Source organism: Chlamydotis macqueenii, chromosome 5 (genome assembly GCF_036417535.1).
Source record: "Chlamydotis macqueenii isolate bChlMac1 chromosome 5, bChlMac1.mat, whole genome shotgun sequence".
Lineage (NCBI taxonomy): Eukaryota > Metazoa > Chordata > Aves > Otidiformes > Otididae > Chlamydotis > Chlamydotis macqueenii.
In genome coordinates this window covers 51,795,577-51,810,367 of record NC_141560.1, presented here as the reverse complement: position 1 = coordinate 51,810,367, position 14,791 = coordinate 51,795,577, and the positions used below count along the sequence as shown (strand labels likewise).

Here is a 14,791-nt window from a genome sequence, read left to right as displayed (position 1 = left end):
GCTTACCCAAGCATATCCAGCAACCCTTCCCCCTTTTTTGAAATTACTTTCTTGGTATTTAAGGGGAGGAATGCTGAGAAATTATCCTTCCCTCTCTCCTGCAGACCTTCCAGCAGATAGGGAGCAGTTAGAGCTTCCTAGGGATTTTCAGCTTATGTGCACATGTTTCCAATAAGCCAATTTCTTGAATACTTGAGCATTCATCACAAGGCCAGGCAAGAGGAGATCCAAGACTGAACTGAGTGCTTTAACTGTTCACCCCTTGCTCAGCAGCGAGTGGGTGCTCCACATTGCCCAGCACTCATGGATGCAATGATTTAGATCCCAAATGCAGGGGAATCCTGGCAGACAGCAGCAGATCTGGCTTGCCAGCAGGTTCCACATGGAAATATCCAGCAGGGCTGGTCCTTTCCACTTTAAAGCTGACATGTAGAGCTCCTTCTGCTTATCACAGCTGAGTAAGAAGCACTCAGAGGTTGTGGCAATGGGAGCTATACACAAAGTGGACAGTAATGTCTTTGGGCCAGATTCTGCCACCCTTTCCAGAAGTAATTCTGTTGCCTGCAAATAATGACATTGAAAGCAAGAGGAATAAGAGACTACACATGAATGAGAGAGGCTGAGTTATGTTGAGGACTTTGACATTATCTTTTGGGGTCTAAAAAATGTTTTTGAGGTGTGTAAGTAGCCTTCTCATTCCATGTCCAATTGCACAGCACTGCATTTCCTCCTTCCCTCCGGGTTTTTTATGTACATGGATCAGCTGGCTGGGTATTTCCTGGCTGTTGTAGGCTAACTTGCAAAACTGGCCAGGTGAAACAAGTATTCAAGGCTTTTAGTTTGCTAATGTGGTGGCAGAATATTTCCCACATCTCATAAATAACTATAGCTATTATAAAGAGGTGAGTGGAAGCAGTGGAACTGAAGCAGCGTCCACTCTCAGTCACAGGGCCAAGTTTGCACTGGCATACAGTGGGTGGCAGAATTTGGCCTGGGTTGTGTAAAGACCAAGATGTGTATATGTTTCCTGCTTCAGATAATAATGTGCTAAGTTACTACTTTATGCACAGAGGTATGGAAACCTTTTTTTATGTTTTTCCCTCCCTCCCTCCTCTTTCCGGTCTATGATCCAGACACCACTAACTGTATGGAGTTGATGACTGGCAGACTTTCCAAATGTGGTAAGAACTTCCTTCCCTTCTGCCTTTTCTCCTTCCCCAGCCCCTGCTAAGCAACATAATAACGCGCCGTCCTGTCCCCTCCACCTGTTCCCCTTCCCTATCCCTACTCTCCCACGCTCTTTTCAAGACCGCCCACGCATAACAGCCCACTGTGTCTTTCACTTACCTGGTGGACACAAGCATATACCCTTTACTGTGTTCCTCCCCATCCATGCACAGATGCACAGGCTCCACCACAGCTTTCCCCTTCATAGCACAAGAGTGTGATGTTGCACTTGAGATTCCCTCCCTCACTGTAACCCAGGCCAGTGGTTTTCTTTTTCTTTCCTATTTTTTTTTCTCTTTTGTTTACTTGCTGCCTTTGATTCATGATTCTTCAGTCCCTTTTCTGCAGTGAAGCTGAATGCTGCCCTGCTAGCTGCTGTCTCCTTTGGTTTCCTGCTATTTATTGAGACAGGATTGCTATGTTATTTAATTCCCTTCTGCATCCACTCCCTTCTTCCCCACATATCCCTGGGGTAAGATCCTTTTAAATCTTCCGTAAGACACACTGCATATTATCTGTCAGACATTTAGCGAGTGTAAATTGTCATAGTTCCAGTCTAGTCTTGGGGAAGGATGTTGTGTCTCTAGCTGGAGGAGTAGTGAACCTACTGGAGATTTGGAATTTTGCTAGGAATGAGAAAAAAAAAAATTCCTGTAAAACTTGCAGCTCAACTTGCTTGGGATTCCATGAATTTTGGTTAACTTGTCCCTTGCCTTCCCTCCCCTCTGTGCACACACGGACTGTATTCTTTTATTAGCTGTGCCCCTACTGGCTCCTCCAAATACAATAGTGGGAATACGCAAATACTATAGGAGAGGTTTTTATCTTATTGTACAGAAAGGTTCTGTACAAGAGAACTCTATTCTCTTTAGATTTCCATTCTGGTATCTAGGTTGAATTCAGATCGCTCTGGGAAAGGAAACACATGCCATTGAGAAAGTGATCGCTGAGCTAAGATCCACGGGTTCACCAGCTGGACCTGTGACTCCTGTGTCATCTCTTCCTAAACCAAGGAAAGTTGTTCTGGAGTTTTTGTGGACTCTGTAACAACAAAGGAAAAGTGTTTGCTGGAGATATTAAGTTTGTGTGTGTGTGACTGAGGCAGAACTTGGCCTGCTTCCTGTATTTCAGATGGTCTCTTTCCCTTTAGTTGCAGCTTTGCTGGTGGGAGTTTTTCCTTTGCTCTGAAAGGAGCTCGTTTGATTTCTTATTTGAGTTCTGGGTTATACCATTTCTGATCTCCTCATGAAGGCTCATTTAAGTTGTAGACAGACCTCCAGCTTTTTCTTGAAGGCATCAGACAGCAAATCCCTCTTCTCCCTCAAGCCTTTGTTTCTTGCCTGGATCTGGCATACGTATCATACGAAGATATTGAAATGCTGATTCTGCTGATTGCTTACAGGTTAATTGAGCTATACAGATAACCAGCCAGTACTCTCTGAATGCATTCTCCAGACAGAGAATGTTACTGCTCACCCCAGTTCAAGCAGGCCCTCCAGCTGTCACAGTGTCAGCATTAATCCAACAAGGGACAAAGAGGACAAGGTGAAGGCCAGCAGTGAGACTATTTTGTGGCAGCTACAGCACAGACAGAGCACACATACATATCCAAGGAAGAGAAAGGCTGGGTTATAGGGGTTTAATGGAGCTGCTTTCTGCTTCCTTTAAATCATATTCCTGTTGGTGTGCTCACACACAACATAAGCAGTGGTGACTGCACTGTGCTGAATTCCACTCTCCTCTATGAGTGAAGAGCTATTTCGTTTGCTGAATAACTCACCTGCAATTTAGAGAATGGAGCAAAAGGGAATGATGCCAGAATTTACCCTGTTATTGACAAACTGTCCTCTATGACATTAAGGACAGGGAACTCTCTGTGCAGTTGACAAAATGTTTATCTAGTAACAACAAATAGTGTAAGAAAAACTATACTATGTGGTTTTTTTACCTCATCATTGTTCTGTATCCTTAGAGTGAGCACAGAGAGTCATTTTTGCCAAAGAGTTAACACTGGAGGAGGAAGAGCTGATCAGATGCTTTTTGCCTGGCTCAGGAATGTGAAAGCTGTGGTGGGAATGAGAAGTATCTTTTCACCCACTAGAAACAATTGAATGTTGTAATTAACAGCAAGGCATATTTATTTAGTCCTTTAAATGTTATCTCATCTTCTGCTAGCAGTAGTCATTAATCTGAGAAGGGATTTTGCATATAGCCATTGGCATTGAAAAACAAGTTAATGTTGAACAGCAGAGGTATGTCACAGGAGCTGCCGATATCCACAAGACATAACAGCTGCTGTAACCCTACCTGTGTACACTAGAAAACTGCTGCCAACGCTTTAAAATCTCACAACAGAAAATAATTTGGCTCATAATAAAGTGGAAATGCACATTGAGGTGGAATATTTTATTTTGTGTTTCCACCCATTTCAGCAGGGGAATGAGCAATTCTGTTGTCAGAAAGACTAAACTGGTTTCAATGAAATCTTTCGTATCTGTTCATAAGATTTAATTTACCGTGTAAAATTAAAGCCTTTACATTGAAAATGCAACTGTAACCTGAAAACTGCCTATAGGAGTGATACTTTCTGAGTTAGCTGATCTATTCCTTCTGTATATATAGACCTAAATCAGTTTAGTGACAAATAAGCTTTACCACCTTATGTGCTGCCATTAAGGCTTATAAAACCAAGACAGCTGTAAAAGAAGGAAGTGGATTCTATTTCTTTTGAGGCAGGATTGTGAGAACTGTTTACTACCATCTAATCTGGTATTTATGTCTATCTCACTGAAGAATACGTTGTATAATTGACAATGTGGTTCTAATAGGTTCTACAGAGCATCTACATTAAAAAAAAACCCCTCAAGATAATACACAAACTGGAAAGTCCTCCAGCTTCAACTGTAAAGCTGGGAATTAGAAAGCAAGTGTCATTGTAGATTGAGCACATTGGATCTGGAGCCATTGACAGACACCACACAGAAACCCACAGTGCCATTTCAGTAGCCCTTGTTCAGAAAAGAGTCTGTGTTTATAAACTTTAATGACTCTAAGTCTTTTAAATAGTGAGCTGAGAATTTCTTCGGGTTGTTGACATAGTAAATCTGGTGTATAGCCTATCGATAGCCCTTCCCAGCCATGCCCAGTTTTTTTGAGTCCTTAGGAAGTACATTTCACCAAGGTGCTGGCTGCTGGCAGAAAGCTCTGAAAAGCCTGCCTTATTCTTGACTTACCTTCTGAGAAACACCAGGGAGCCTGTAAACTTTCCAGTCTCCACACTACAGCTGTCTGGGCCTGAATTTTATTTCCAAGTAAGGCAATCTTTACTTGTTGCTTTCCATCCTTCCTGACTCTCAGGAAAGTCTTCAGTTACATCAGTGGCACTTCCATGGAATTGGGTGATGATAAGAGGAGGAAAAGGTTACTTTGTATAACTAGTGCAGCTGCAGTCAAATAATGCTGTCGTGTTAGGCACTGCATAAACATATGTTCCTGCAAAGTCTTAGAGCATAACCCTGTGACAGCATGCAATGGGGTTGCAATTGCAGCATGTAGCTTTGTGAGTGATAGCTTAGCGACTGCTGCTGTTACTAGCAGCAGCAAATATCTGGATTTGCTGCTCTTGGAAGTGATCCTGATCCATATTGGCATTCACTAGAGTAATCCTGCTTCTCACAAAGTAGCTGTTTGATGGAAGAGGAGCTTGGTGATTTGCATTCGTAAAGTCATAACTGATGGCAGAAACACTGATGCTGAAACCAGCAGAAAAAAAAAAACGTATGCTACCCTCCCAGCTGAAAGGCTCTTCTCACCACTGTTACACTGTGAGGCAGTCAGAACAATATTTTTTTAGCATTTCTGAAAAATATGCTGGCTACTGGTGTTAGTGAGCATGGCTGATTCTTCAGTCTAAATTGTGATCCAAATAAGAGATAAAAGGAAGAAGACCCACCTGAAAGATCACATATTCATTCATAGCAGGTGGATCACGATAGGTAAGATAAGTAAGATTTTCCAGAGAGTTCAAGCCACATTTCCCAGTTATCCTTGCCCATTCTACTAGTATCTTTTGCTATCCAAATGGATGGCTGACTCCCCCCACACTGTAGTCATATCTCTTCATTCCAATGTTGTGTTGGAGAGACATTTCTTTTCCAAATCATGACTTGTGATTTTGCCTTGTAGAAGAAGGTAGCAACAAAAAATGGCAACTTGGCATTAAAGATGAATTCGGATGTATTGAACTATTTGGTACATGTCAGATCCTGTTTTGACAACTACAGCTAGATTTTTACTGTCCAATACAAGATCTTTTCCTCTTTCTTTGTAATAATATCTAATGCAGAAACCAGAGATAAGTCTCTCTTAATTAAGATGATAGTACTTTATTTATGGCAGGCAGGGCATCAGGATACTCCATGTGAATATTTGCTTGCTGTACGAAGCTAAATTTGAGATGACCTCCCCAGAATATTATATCATACTTTGAAGGGACTGATTCAGAGGAAATGAGGAGGCAACACTTCACCAGCAGACACAGGTCATTTCTCTCCTTAGTAACAGGTCAGAGAACTTAAAAACCCATAAGATCATACTTGAACATCCATCTGGCAGGAAAGGACAAGATCATATTATTAAGTACCAATACATTTCTGACATTTTAATAGGCAAAAAAAAATTGGAATGAAGCAGCAGAAGTCTCTAAGAGAATGGGTAGCAGCAATACTATCATCTGCTGTGGCTTTATGAGTGTAGGTTGTCAGCTTCCCCTCTCAGCACACACTTGTGCAGGCAGATCTTTGTATAAGGACAGGCAGACACAAAGAATTCTTGGGCTGAGTCCTTTACCAGCCAATTTGCCAGAACATCATGATTCCACAACAGAATCTGGCATCTCTTCATCCCACCACTATCCTTGTGTGCTCTTTCAGTGCCACCAGCTGTCCAAATGAATGTATGATTCCCTCCTCCCCGTCATCATGTCTTCTTTTTTTGAATGTTATGTGGTGGCACTGGATTGGCCAGAGCTATTAATCAGTAAGTGACATGTTTGTTTTCTGATTAATTACTCATGCCTTAGGTCTGCAGAAGGTAGCAGCAAGGAAATACGCCTCATCTATTTGGGTCATGGCTGCCTGTGTTCACCATTCTCTAACTCATTAGTCAAGAGCTACCTGTCTCAGTTACATTGTCTGTGATCAGGAGAGGCTGAACTGGATCTCAGCTCCTCTGTGTGTTTGAGAGAGAGAGAGAGACAATGTGGAAGACAGAGGCAGAATGGCCATCTGGATGCATCTGGCTAGTCACAAATATTGGGCCACCCTCCTGCAGAGGAGATTGGATGTTTTAGGGGAGTAAGAACAAGGATGGGTTATAGAGCATTGAAATGTCAGGTTGGTTGTTCAGATCTGCCCAGGTATGCAACGATTGAAAGTTCCCATCTTCTGTTGGTAACACGGACACCTGTGCTAACAGTGTGTGATAATCTGAGTAGTTCCTACCAGCAGTCTTTTTCTGTAAACACTGTTTTCAGTCAGCATTTTTACTGGCAGAGTCTAAGGACTCTGGAAAATAAACTCTGTTGGTACATTTTGTCCTGGTTTTGGACAAAAAAGTCACCTTTGGAAGTCACCTTTCCCAGTTTCAATTCAGGTATCCTGCTAAGAAACAAGTTGTTCTATGGACTGTCTGTCTCCATTTTCTAGTCCTAAAATGAAATTAAATCAAAACAATATTCCATTAGGTAAGTAACTGGGGAAAAAATATATGGAAAAACTTGTCCTAGTCAATCTGTTGTAACAATTTATAAATCCAGTAGAAACCACATCCATGTCTCTTGACCATGTCTCTTGAAATGCTTTCCTGACTTCCTGTATTTTTAGACAAGTATCTGTCTTGGGATTTCTGCACTTTCTTCAGCTCACTTCAAGTGGCCCAGGATGAGTTCATAGAGTAGGAGGAAGTTCTGTGTGATGGCCTCCAGCAAGACATTGCAATGGCCTTTCTGTCACCCTTCTGCAGTCTAAAGGGAAGCTTCATACATCCAACCATTAAAGGAGAAAAAAAAAAAAATCCTTTCTGTAGCCTTTTTCAGTAGTCGGTGAGCTTGTTGGGGCATCTCTCTGATTTGTATTTGTACAATTCCTAGTCTAGAGGCTCTGTAGTCTGAAGGAAGACCCCCTACATGATATTACAACTAAACAAAGAGGAATAGGCCACTTTTATCTTTGTGTCATCCCTTTCACTGCATATACTCTTGTAAATCATCTGGTTTTGAAGGCAGAAGGGACTCTGCCAACAGAAAGTAAGCAAACATGCAAAAAATGCTAGTCTAGTCTTAGCAGAGAGGGCTTGAACTCTGTCAAAGTAGTGAAGTGGGTTTGAAAGGGAATGGATTATCACCCATCAAGAGAGTGTTTCAATACTTTATGTGAAAGGGGTTGGATTTTTGTTACATGATTCACCGAAATCACAGCTGCTATTGAAATACAGAGCAAGCTAGGGATGAAAAACACAAGGGGTAAAGAGAAATGAATGAGTATAGGAAAAAAACCTCAGTAGCAGAGGCAGGGAAAAAATGGCCAGAAAGGATGTGAAAGCAACAAGGGCAGGAATAAGGGAAGTCAGGTTGACAAAGGGTGTCTCTTTCCAGTGGAGAGCTATATTTTCCCATTCACTTTCTCCCAAAGTCTAAGCTAAAAAGGCAGAAACCCAGAATTTCTCAGGCTATACAGAAAGGAAAGGCAGAGGATAATCCCACAGATGGCGTATTTCTTTTGTGCAACTTTGTGTTCAGCACCACAAGGATTAATGCATTAAAAATACATAGACTTGAGAGAGATGGTTTCGCAGGAAAAGGAAGTGCCTCAGGGTTTGCTTCCATTAAGTCAAAGGGAATGTTGCTATTTGCTTCAATGAAAAAAGGACCAAGTCCTTATCTGACTGTCTTAAAATGTTACAAAACAACAGGCTCTAACCAGTCACTGAAGCCTCCAGGCGTGTAGTGAAGCTGCTTGTTCACCACCTCCTATTACTTTCAGTGAAGGACTCTGAGGGTCTTTGCAAGGTCAGGGCAGAGTTTTTGCAAGGTCAGAGCAGGGTCTTTGCAAGGTGCATCCTTTCCTGGTGTCACTTCTGGTGCCTGGAGTGAATCATGTAATTTTCTCTTTCCTCTCTTACCTGGCTGCTCCACTTCCACTCTGTTTCTCAAACCTGTGACACCACTGGGGCTAGGTCAGTGTCAGACAGACTTCCTATGAACAGCAAATGAAATACTGAGGACTGTAAGGCTTGATACAAGCCACCTGCCCAGCTTCCTTTTACATTTTTGCATCTGTCCCCAGCCCTGTTTCTTCCTTTTAGGGCCTGTTGTATTCAAATGCATTCACAATTTTGACTCCTTTTGTGGTACTTGGCCGTAACAGTGCTGCACGCAGGTGCCACAAACCAGTGCCCTCTCCATAAATGTATTTCTCTAGCATCCCTTCAAAACATCATCCTTTCATAAGCTTCAGTGCTTGTTTCCAAACCCATTCCCCTTCCCCATCTTGCAGCATACAGCTCCTTGGTCTAACTCAAAAATGCACATATCCATCTCCTCCTAACAGATGTAAACCTAACGCTCTGAACCTCCCCTCCTGCCTCTGATCCTTCTCACGGTTTCTCAGCCTTGCTACCCTTCACGCCTTCTTTGCTCTGTGTTGATGAACATTTGCTCTCAAGGGGATAGAATACCTTAGTTACAGATGCATGAAACACCAGGGAAGTTTTGAAGAATCAGTAAGCCAAACTTTCATCCCTGTCCAGAAGAAATGGGATGCCATCTCACTTTCTGAAGTAAGAGAGGCAGCCTTTTTGAGGCCCGCAGATGGTCTTACAGGTGTAAGAGTCTATCACACATTTTGCACTGAATGCTAGGAGTGGAAGATTGCTGAAAAAGCTATTCTAATCCATCATCACCTACATTTTCAAGTCGTGCTTTACTGGATGTATAAGCCCACAGGGAACTGAGAACTAAGAGGAACATCACCACATGCCATTTTCATGCTTCTAGAATAGCTGACCCGTGTTTACATATCTCCAGAGAAAAATCTGAGGACTCTTTGTTTATCCAAAGACCAGTATCTAGACCAGCCCAAGAGCGGGCTAACAAGCTGTCATGTAGACAGCATCAATGCAGTGATTGTCTGTATTGCTTGGTGTAGGATCAGTTTTTTCTTGACTGCAGATTAGGAGAGAATTATTACCTAGTATTTAATTACTAATTAAGTCCAAGAACTACAAAAGGCAAAGGAAGAAAAGGGTTAGTGAAATGGCCTATTTTATTTTCCAGTAGCTCTCCTTAAACATCCCTAAGGATTTCTTACCTGCCATTAAAATTTTACCTGAAAATGCTGATTGTAAGGAATCCAGTAGTGATACAGGCAAAGAAAAGGAGGCTGTTAAATACTTTTGCTGCAATAAATCTCCAGGCACTTGAAAGCCAGTAGGGCATGGGGAGGAGAAAGGGTGGATGAAACAGAGGCTGCATATTTTAATAGGATGATTAAAAATCCTGTATCAGGACTCAGCAAATACAAGATATATAAATATAATTTTTTTAATGCTTTATTGCTCCATTCTTGCAAGTTTTACTTTTGTCTACTGTTCCTGTCTACGTGAAAATGAAAAACTTCCCCAGTTCCTGCAGGGCCCTGCTTACTCTGCCCTCTTCTTTCCCTCTAAGCTTGTTGAATAAATTGCTCAGCTGCATAACTACAGATATTTCCCTCCCCTTTTCTCCCAACCTAGCAGTCTTTCCCTCTCCGGCATTTTTTTCAGTGCTCTTTTTCATTCTCTCTGCTGACTCCATTTGCTTATGAAGATGAGGGGTCCAAAGCCACATAAGAACCAGATCTGCCCACATTCCTGCATTCAAGGCTGAGTGTTTGCTTTCTTTTTTTCTTTCTTTTAATGGAAAAAGAATATCTACCTAAAAGAAGTAGAAATTAGTCTAAGCAGATAGAAATGAGTCTGACCAGAGCATGTGCCCACAAACCTAAAACAGTTTTAGGGAGGCTTAGGGAGATCTCTGAAATAGAAGTCAGAGATGTGGAACAGATATCCCCCCAGAGATGTGGAACAGATATCCCCCTTCCAAAGCATTTGGATGCATGTGGAAGAAAGCAAGTGGAGATCACAAAAAAACCAACTGAGAGTTTGATAGCCTTTGTCTTCTTAGCCAGAAATTGAGATGCTTTTCCTGGCTGTTTGTTTGGGCCCATCTCTAAGGCTTCAGTCAGTTAGGTGAATTATGCCCTTCCAGAAACTAACAACCATTTGCCTGTGGCATTGACGTAACGGAATGCACAGAGAGAATCAGGGCCAGCAGTAAGTTAAACAGCATGTAGAGGAGGAGAAGGAATGAATTAGATTAGTAAGACTGAGATCCTTCACTGTATATGCCAGCCATTTGATTTTTCTCAATGCCTGTTAACATGCAGAGGAAAGCAGCAACTACCTGGTTAGCACAGGGCAGGAAAAAAAAGAGTCGTACACTCAGTTTTGCAGCGCACAAATATTATATATTTCCTCTTTCTTTGTATAAGAGCAGTTGATGTCTGTCTAGCATTTTCCATTAGAGAACAAGAAGGCACTCAACAAGTTCTTCAGACAAGTTACCATGCACAGAAAGTACTTGCCTGCTGTAGTAACTGGCTTGCTTATGTTTATAATGGAAGTGAAGTGAAATATAATATTACCAAGCCACCAGTGTCCACCAGCTGTGGATAAATGGCAGTCTCTTCTATGAAGAAACCCTTTTGCTCACGACTGAATGTTGCCATCTTGGGGACGAAAGGTTCCGCTCTTCACAGCATACCACAGCACTGGAAGGCAGATACAAGGAGCCTGTTTCCTTCTGAGAACTGGAGAATGAAATTACTTAGGTGGGATACAAATGATTTGATTTTGTTAGAACAATGGAGACAACAGTTCCAATGTTGAGAAAAGCATCATGGGGTTTTTATAGTCATGAACAGGCATCACCTCCATGGTGTATGTTAGATAAAAAACACCTTCAGTATCCATGTTCAGAGAATTTAGTGTGACCCCTCCTATGTCTAATCAGGATTAATCCCCCAATCCAAAAAAAATTAAAAGGGACTAGAAATGCTGGTCCCTTTCTCTCAGTAACACCTCAGAGCCTTTCCTCAGGTATGGCCTTCCACACACCCTCTGACACAGGACTAGATTAACAGCATACAACCCTGCTGCCTGGAGTTCCAAATGGCATGAGAGATTGTATTCATGTGCACAGTGCCTGACCCGTGTTAATACTGCAACCTGCTGTAGTGGCTGGCTTAATGAGATACCTGTTCTGCTAGCATGCAACCCTATACCCCTCTCTGGCTCCTAACTCCACTGGAGTGAATGTCAGTGTTATGGAGGTTGTGCTGTAGAGAGAGCATAAACTCAGGGCAAAGAGAGCAATGAGGAAGTAGTCCTTGACCCTGGTAGGTCCCAGATGCTTAACAGCCTGTTTCCTCAATGCATTCAGCACCTTCATTTCCAGGTACCTGTTGTAAGAAGGATCTGGAGGTGCTTAGAAGCTTGCAAGTACGAACTACAAACGACAAGTGCAGGTAGCAATACTCATGTGAGCCGTAGCTCATTTGTCAAATGCTGTTTCCCCCTGAGGACTCAGGTGCTTCAGGCTTAGTGACTGAAAAGTGAGCAAGGAGATACTCAGAAAGAAATAAAATGCGAACAAAGAAAGCCTAATGCCCAGTGTAGGCAGAGAGCTTAGCAAGGCTGCAGAGCAAAGCATCAGCTGGTGACCACATACAAACACCTCGTGTTTGTAACAGCAGCAGTAAGATGGGATTTGCCTGTATCCAGCATTACATTCACTGACATTTCAGTGCGGAGTGGCCAAGTGACTCAAGTCTGAACTATTTCAGCCACATGATACTGTCCTCCTGCTAGGTGAGACAGCAGTGCTCCCCCACTCAGGAGAAAACTAGGTTCTTCCCACCAGGTGCTTTATGCTCCCAGCCTCTTTATTTCTGTAGGTATCCCATCCTAAACACTCTTCCTCTTCCTGCTCATTGTCTTCATCCCCCACACACCTCCACGCACGTGGCTCTGGATCTCCTCATCGTGTTCTTCTCGTTAAAAACCCCATTGTTCATTTGTTTGTTTGTTCTCTCTCTCTCTCCTCTTTTTCTCTCTCTTTCCCTCTCGTTTTTTTTTTTCTTTCTTTCTTTCTTTCTTTCTTTCTTTTTTTGTCTCCTCTGTTTTGTGTACCCAGGCAGCCCATTGAGTAACTTCTTTGACGTAATTAAACAACTTTTTTCAGACGAGAAGAACGGGCAGGTGAGCCATCCCCCCGGCACGCCAACCAAGCATAGCGCAAACAGCAAGCGGAGCGATTCCGGTTCTAATGACTATGGGTCTAGAGGAGACAATAAGTACCCTGCTGGCAAAGACAAGGCAAAGATGGTCTCATCAGTCGGCCTACAAGACCAACCTTAAATAAACACATAAAAAATTAAATAACTTAGAAAAAAAAAAAAAACAAAAACAAAAAAGCAAGAAAGAATGAAAGAATATTCCTTAGCAAGCTAGCCTCTAAACTAGAAGGATGTATATACCTTGCCACAACAGTACAAAACTGTCTATAGACAAATTTTGTATGAAGGAATGACTGTATATATATACATATATATATTTATATATGATATATAATATATATCTCAGAAACAAACACAAAAACAAATGAATGAAAGGATGAAAAGAAAAGAAAGAAAAGAAAAGGTAGCACAGATGACAAACCCAGTTCACCAGATCTTGGGTTGTGGTTTTTTCGATTGGTTTTTTTTTTTCCCTTTTTTTGAATGTTTTGCTTTTTTTCTCCTTCCTGATTTTTTGGGTTTTTTATTATTATTATTATTATTTGTTTTCTTTTGTTTTGTTTCTTGTTCTGTTCATGCTCTCTCTGTGTTTCTGACGACACCACTTGTTTCCGCTCTGCTACCAGGAATTATCCCGAAAAGTTAACATGTCAGCCACGGCTTCACCTTCTGTGCTCTGCGGACACTTGTTGACGGAAGGCAACCGATGTAGACTGTCCAAGGACCAGTCCTGTTTGAGGTTCCCAGCCTCCCCTCTCCCTTCAGGAAGTGGGTTTCTCCCCCACTTCTCCCCAAACACCTCCCCAGTGCACGCCTTTTTTCTTTTTTTTTTTTTCCTCCTCTCTCTTTTTTGGTGCTCCACAAGAGAGATCTGCTCAGTTATGGGATTGCAGAGTCTGGGCTGAAAGGAGGTTGCAAATTGTTGGAATGAAACCTTTACCCTTGGCAGCTTCTGTCCGCGCAGGTGAACTCAGCCTGGAGGGGGAGGGTGCGGGGAAGGAGGCGGGTGTAGCGGGAGTGCAGTATTTCATGAATCCAGAGCGCATTCTCATCAGAAACCAGCCAGGAGCAACTCAAAACTAAGCGTTGAACCAAGACAATATTGGGGAGCTTCATCACAGGATTTTCTTAACCTTCTTTTTTTCTCCCCACTACCTTTTCCTTTTCTTTTGCCCCCTTTTATATATATACATGTATGTATGTGTGTATATTTATGTGTAAATATACACACATACATACATATATATACAAAATAATTGGTTTTTTAATACTGTATAATTTTGCTTTTTGATCTGCTGGAAGGGGAAAGGAGTAAACACAGGAGGGAGAGGGGGTTCAATGAATAAACACATACAAACAAAACATTAAAACTTAGGGAAAAGGCAACTTCTGGTAGCAAAGAAGAGGGACAAGACTCTGCCAAGGACTGTCTCTCCCGCCACCAGGCACAGTTGCCACTGCTGCTACTGCTGCTCCTCTTTCGACACCTTCCTCCCAACCTGTCAACTCCCTGCCACTGTGCCACCGTGCTGGGACCTTCTTCGACCAGCTGGATCCTCCACCACACCCTGCATTTAGAGGCAATTGTTGTGTTGCTAGTGCTGCATTGATATCAGTATTATTATTTCTTTAAGTTACCAGTTTCATTTGTTGGCTTGGGTGATTTTTTTTCTAAGGAAAAAAAAAAAAAAAGAAGATGAAGAGGAGGAAGAAAAGAGACTTATCTTGGATTTATCTTACTTCCTGTGTGTGTGTGTGTGCAAATCACTGGCACTTAGTTCATCGGAGCAAGACAAGGTGGAGTCAGGGCAATGGGAGACTTAATCACAAAGCTACTGTAAACTTTAAAAATTACTGCAAGATATTTTTATAAAGTTTTTGTTTTGTTGTTCTGTTGTGTTTTTTTTTTTTTTGAAGGGGAGGAGGGTGGGATTGGGTGGATGGGGATCTTTTATTTTGTTTGTGTTTCAGTTTTAGGTCTCGGTTATTTATATATACATATATATATATATTTAAAAATAAGCTGTTAGATATATCTTCTGTTTAATAACTGTGTAGAGGCATTGATTCTTATTTATTTTGAGGAGGGGGAGGAAAAAAGACACAGAAACCCTGTAAGTGTTCATCTTGTGACTTTAAGGAAGAAGAATCGCCATCTTTTTTCCTCCTCC

At 41.9% G+C, this 14,791-nt stretch overlaps 1 protein-coding gene across 10 annotated transcripts in view; it reads left to right on the top strand.

Moving 5' to 3' along the window:
- The window catches only part of BRSK2 (BR serine/threonine kinase 2), a 331,752-nt gene extending 318,355 nt beyond the window's left edge, over nucleotides 1-13,397 (top strand). For 3 of the 10 annotated variants that reach the window (XM_086749310.1, XM_086749307.1, XM_086749306.1), the window contains 2 exons: nucleotides 1,134-1,181; nucleotides 12,518-12,997. In XM_086749310.1, coding sequence (XP_086605436.1) covers nucleotides 1,134-1,181; nucleotides 12,518-12,741 — 272 coding nt within the window. In that variant the 3' untranslated portion in view covers nucleotides 12,742-12,997. Of the gene's footprint in view, nucleotides 1-1,133; nucleotides 1,182-12,517; nucleotides 12,998-13,246 lie in introns of those variants that run through there. The other 7 variants (XM_086749313.1, XM_086749308.1, XM_086749314.1 and 4 more) reach the window with 5 other exon arrangements.
- Nucleotides 13,398-14,791: the final 1,394 nt, after the last annotated feature.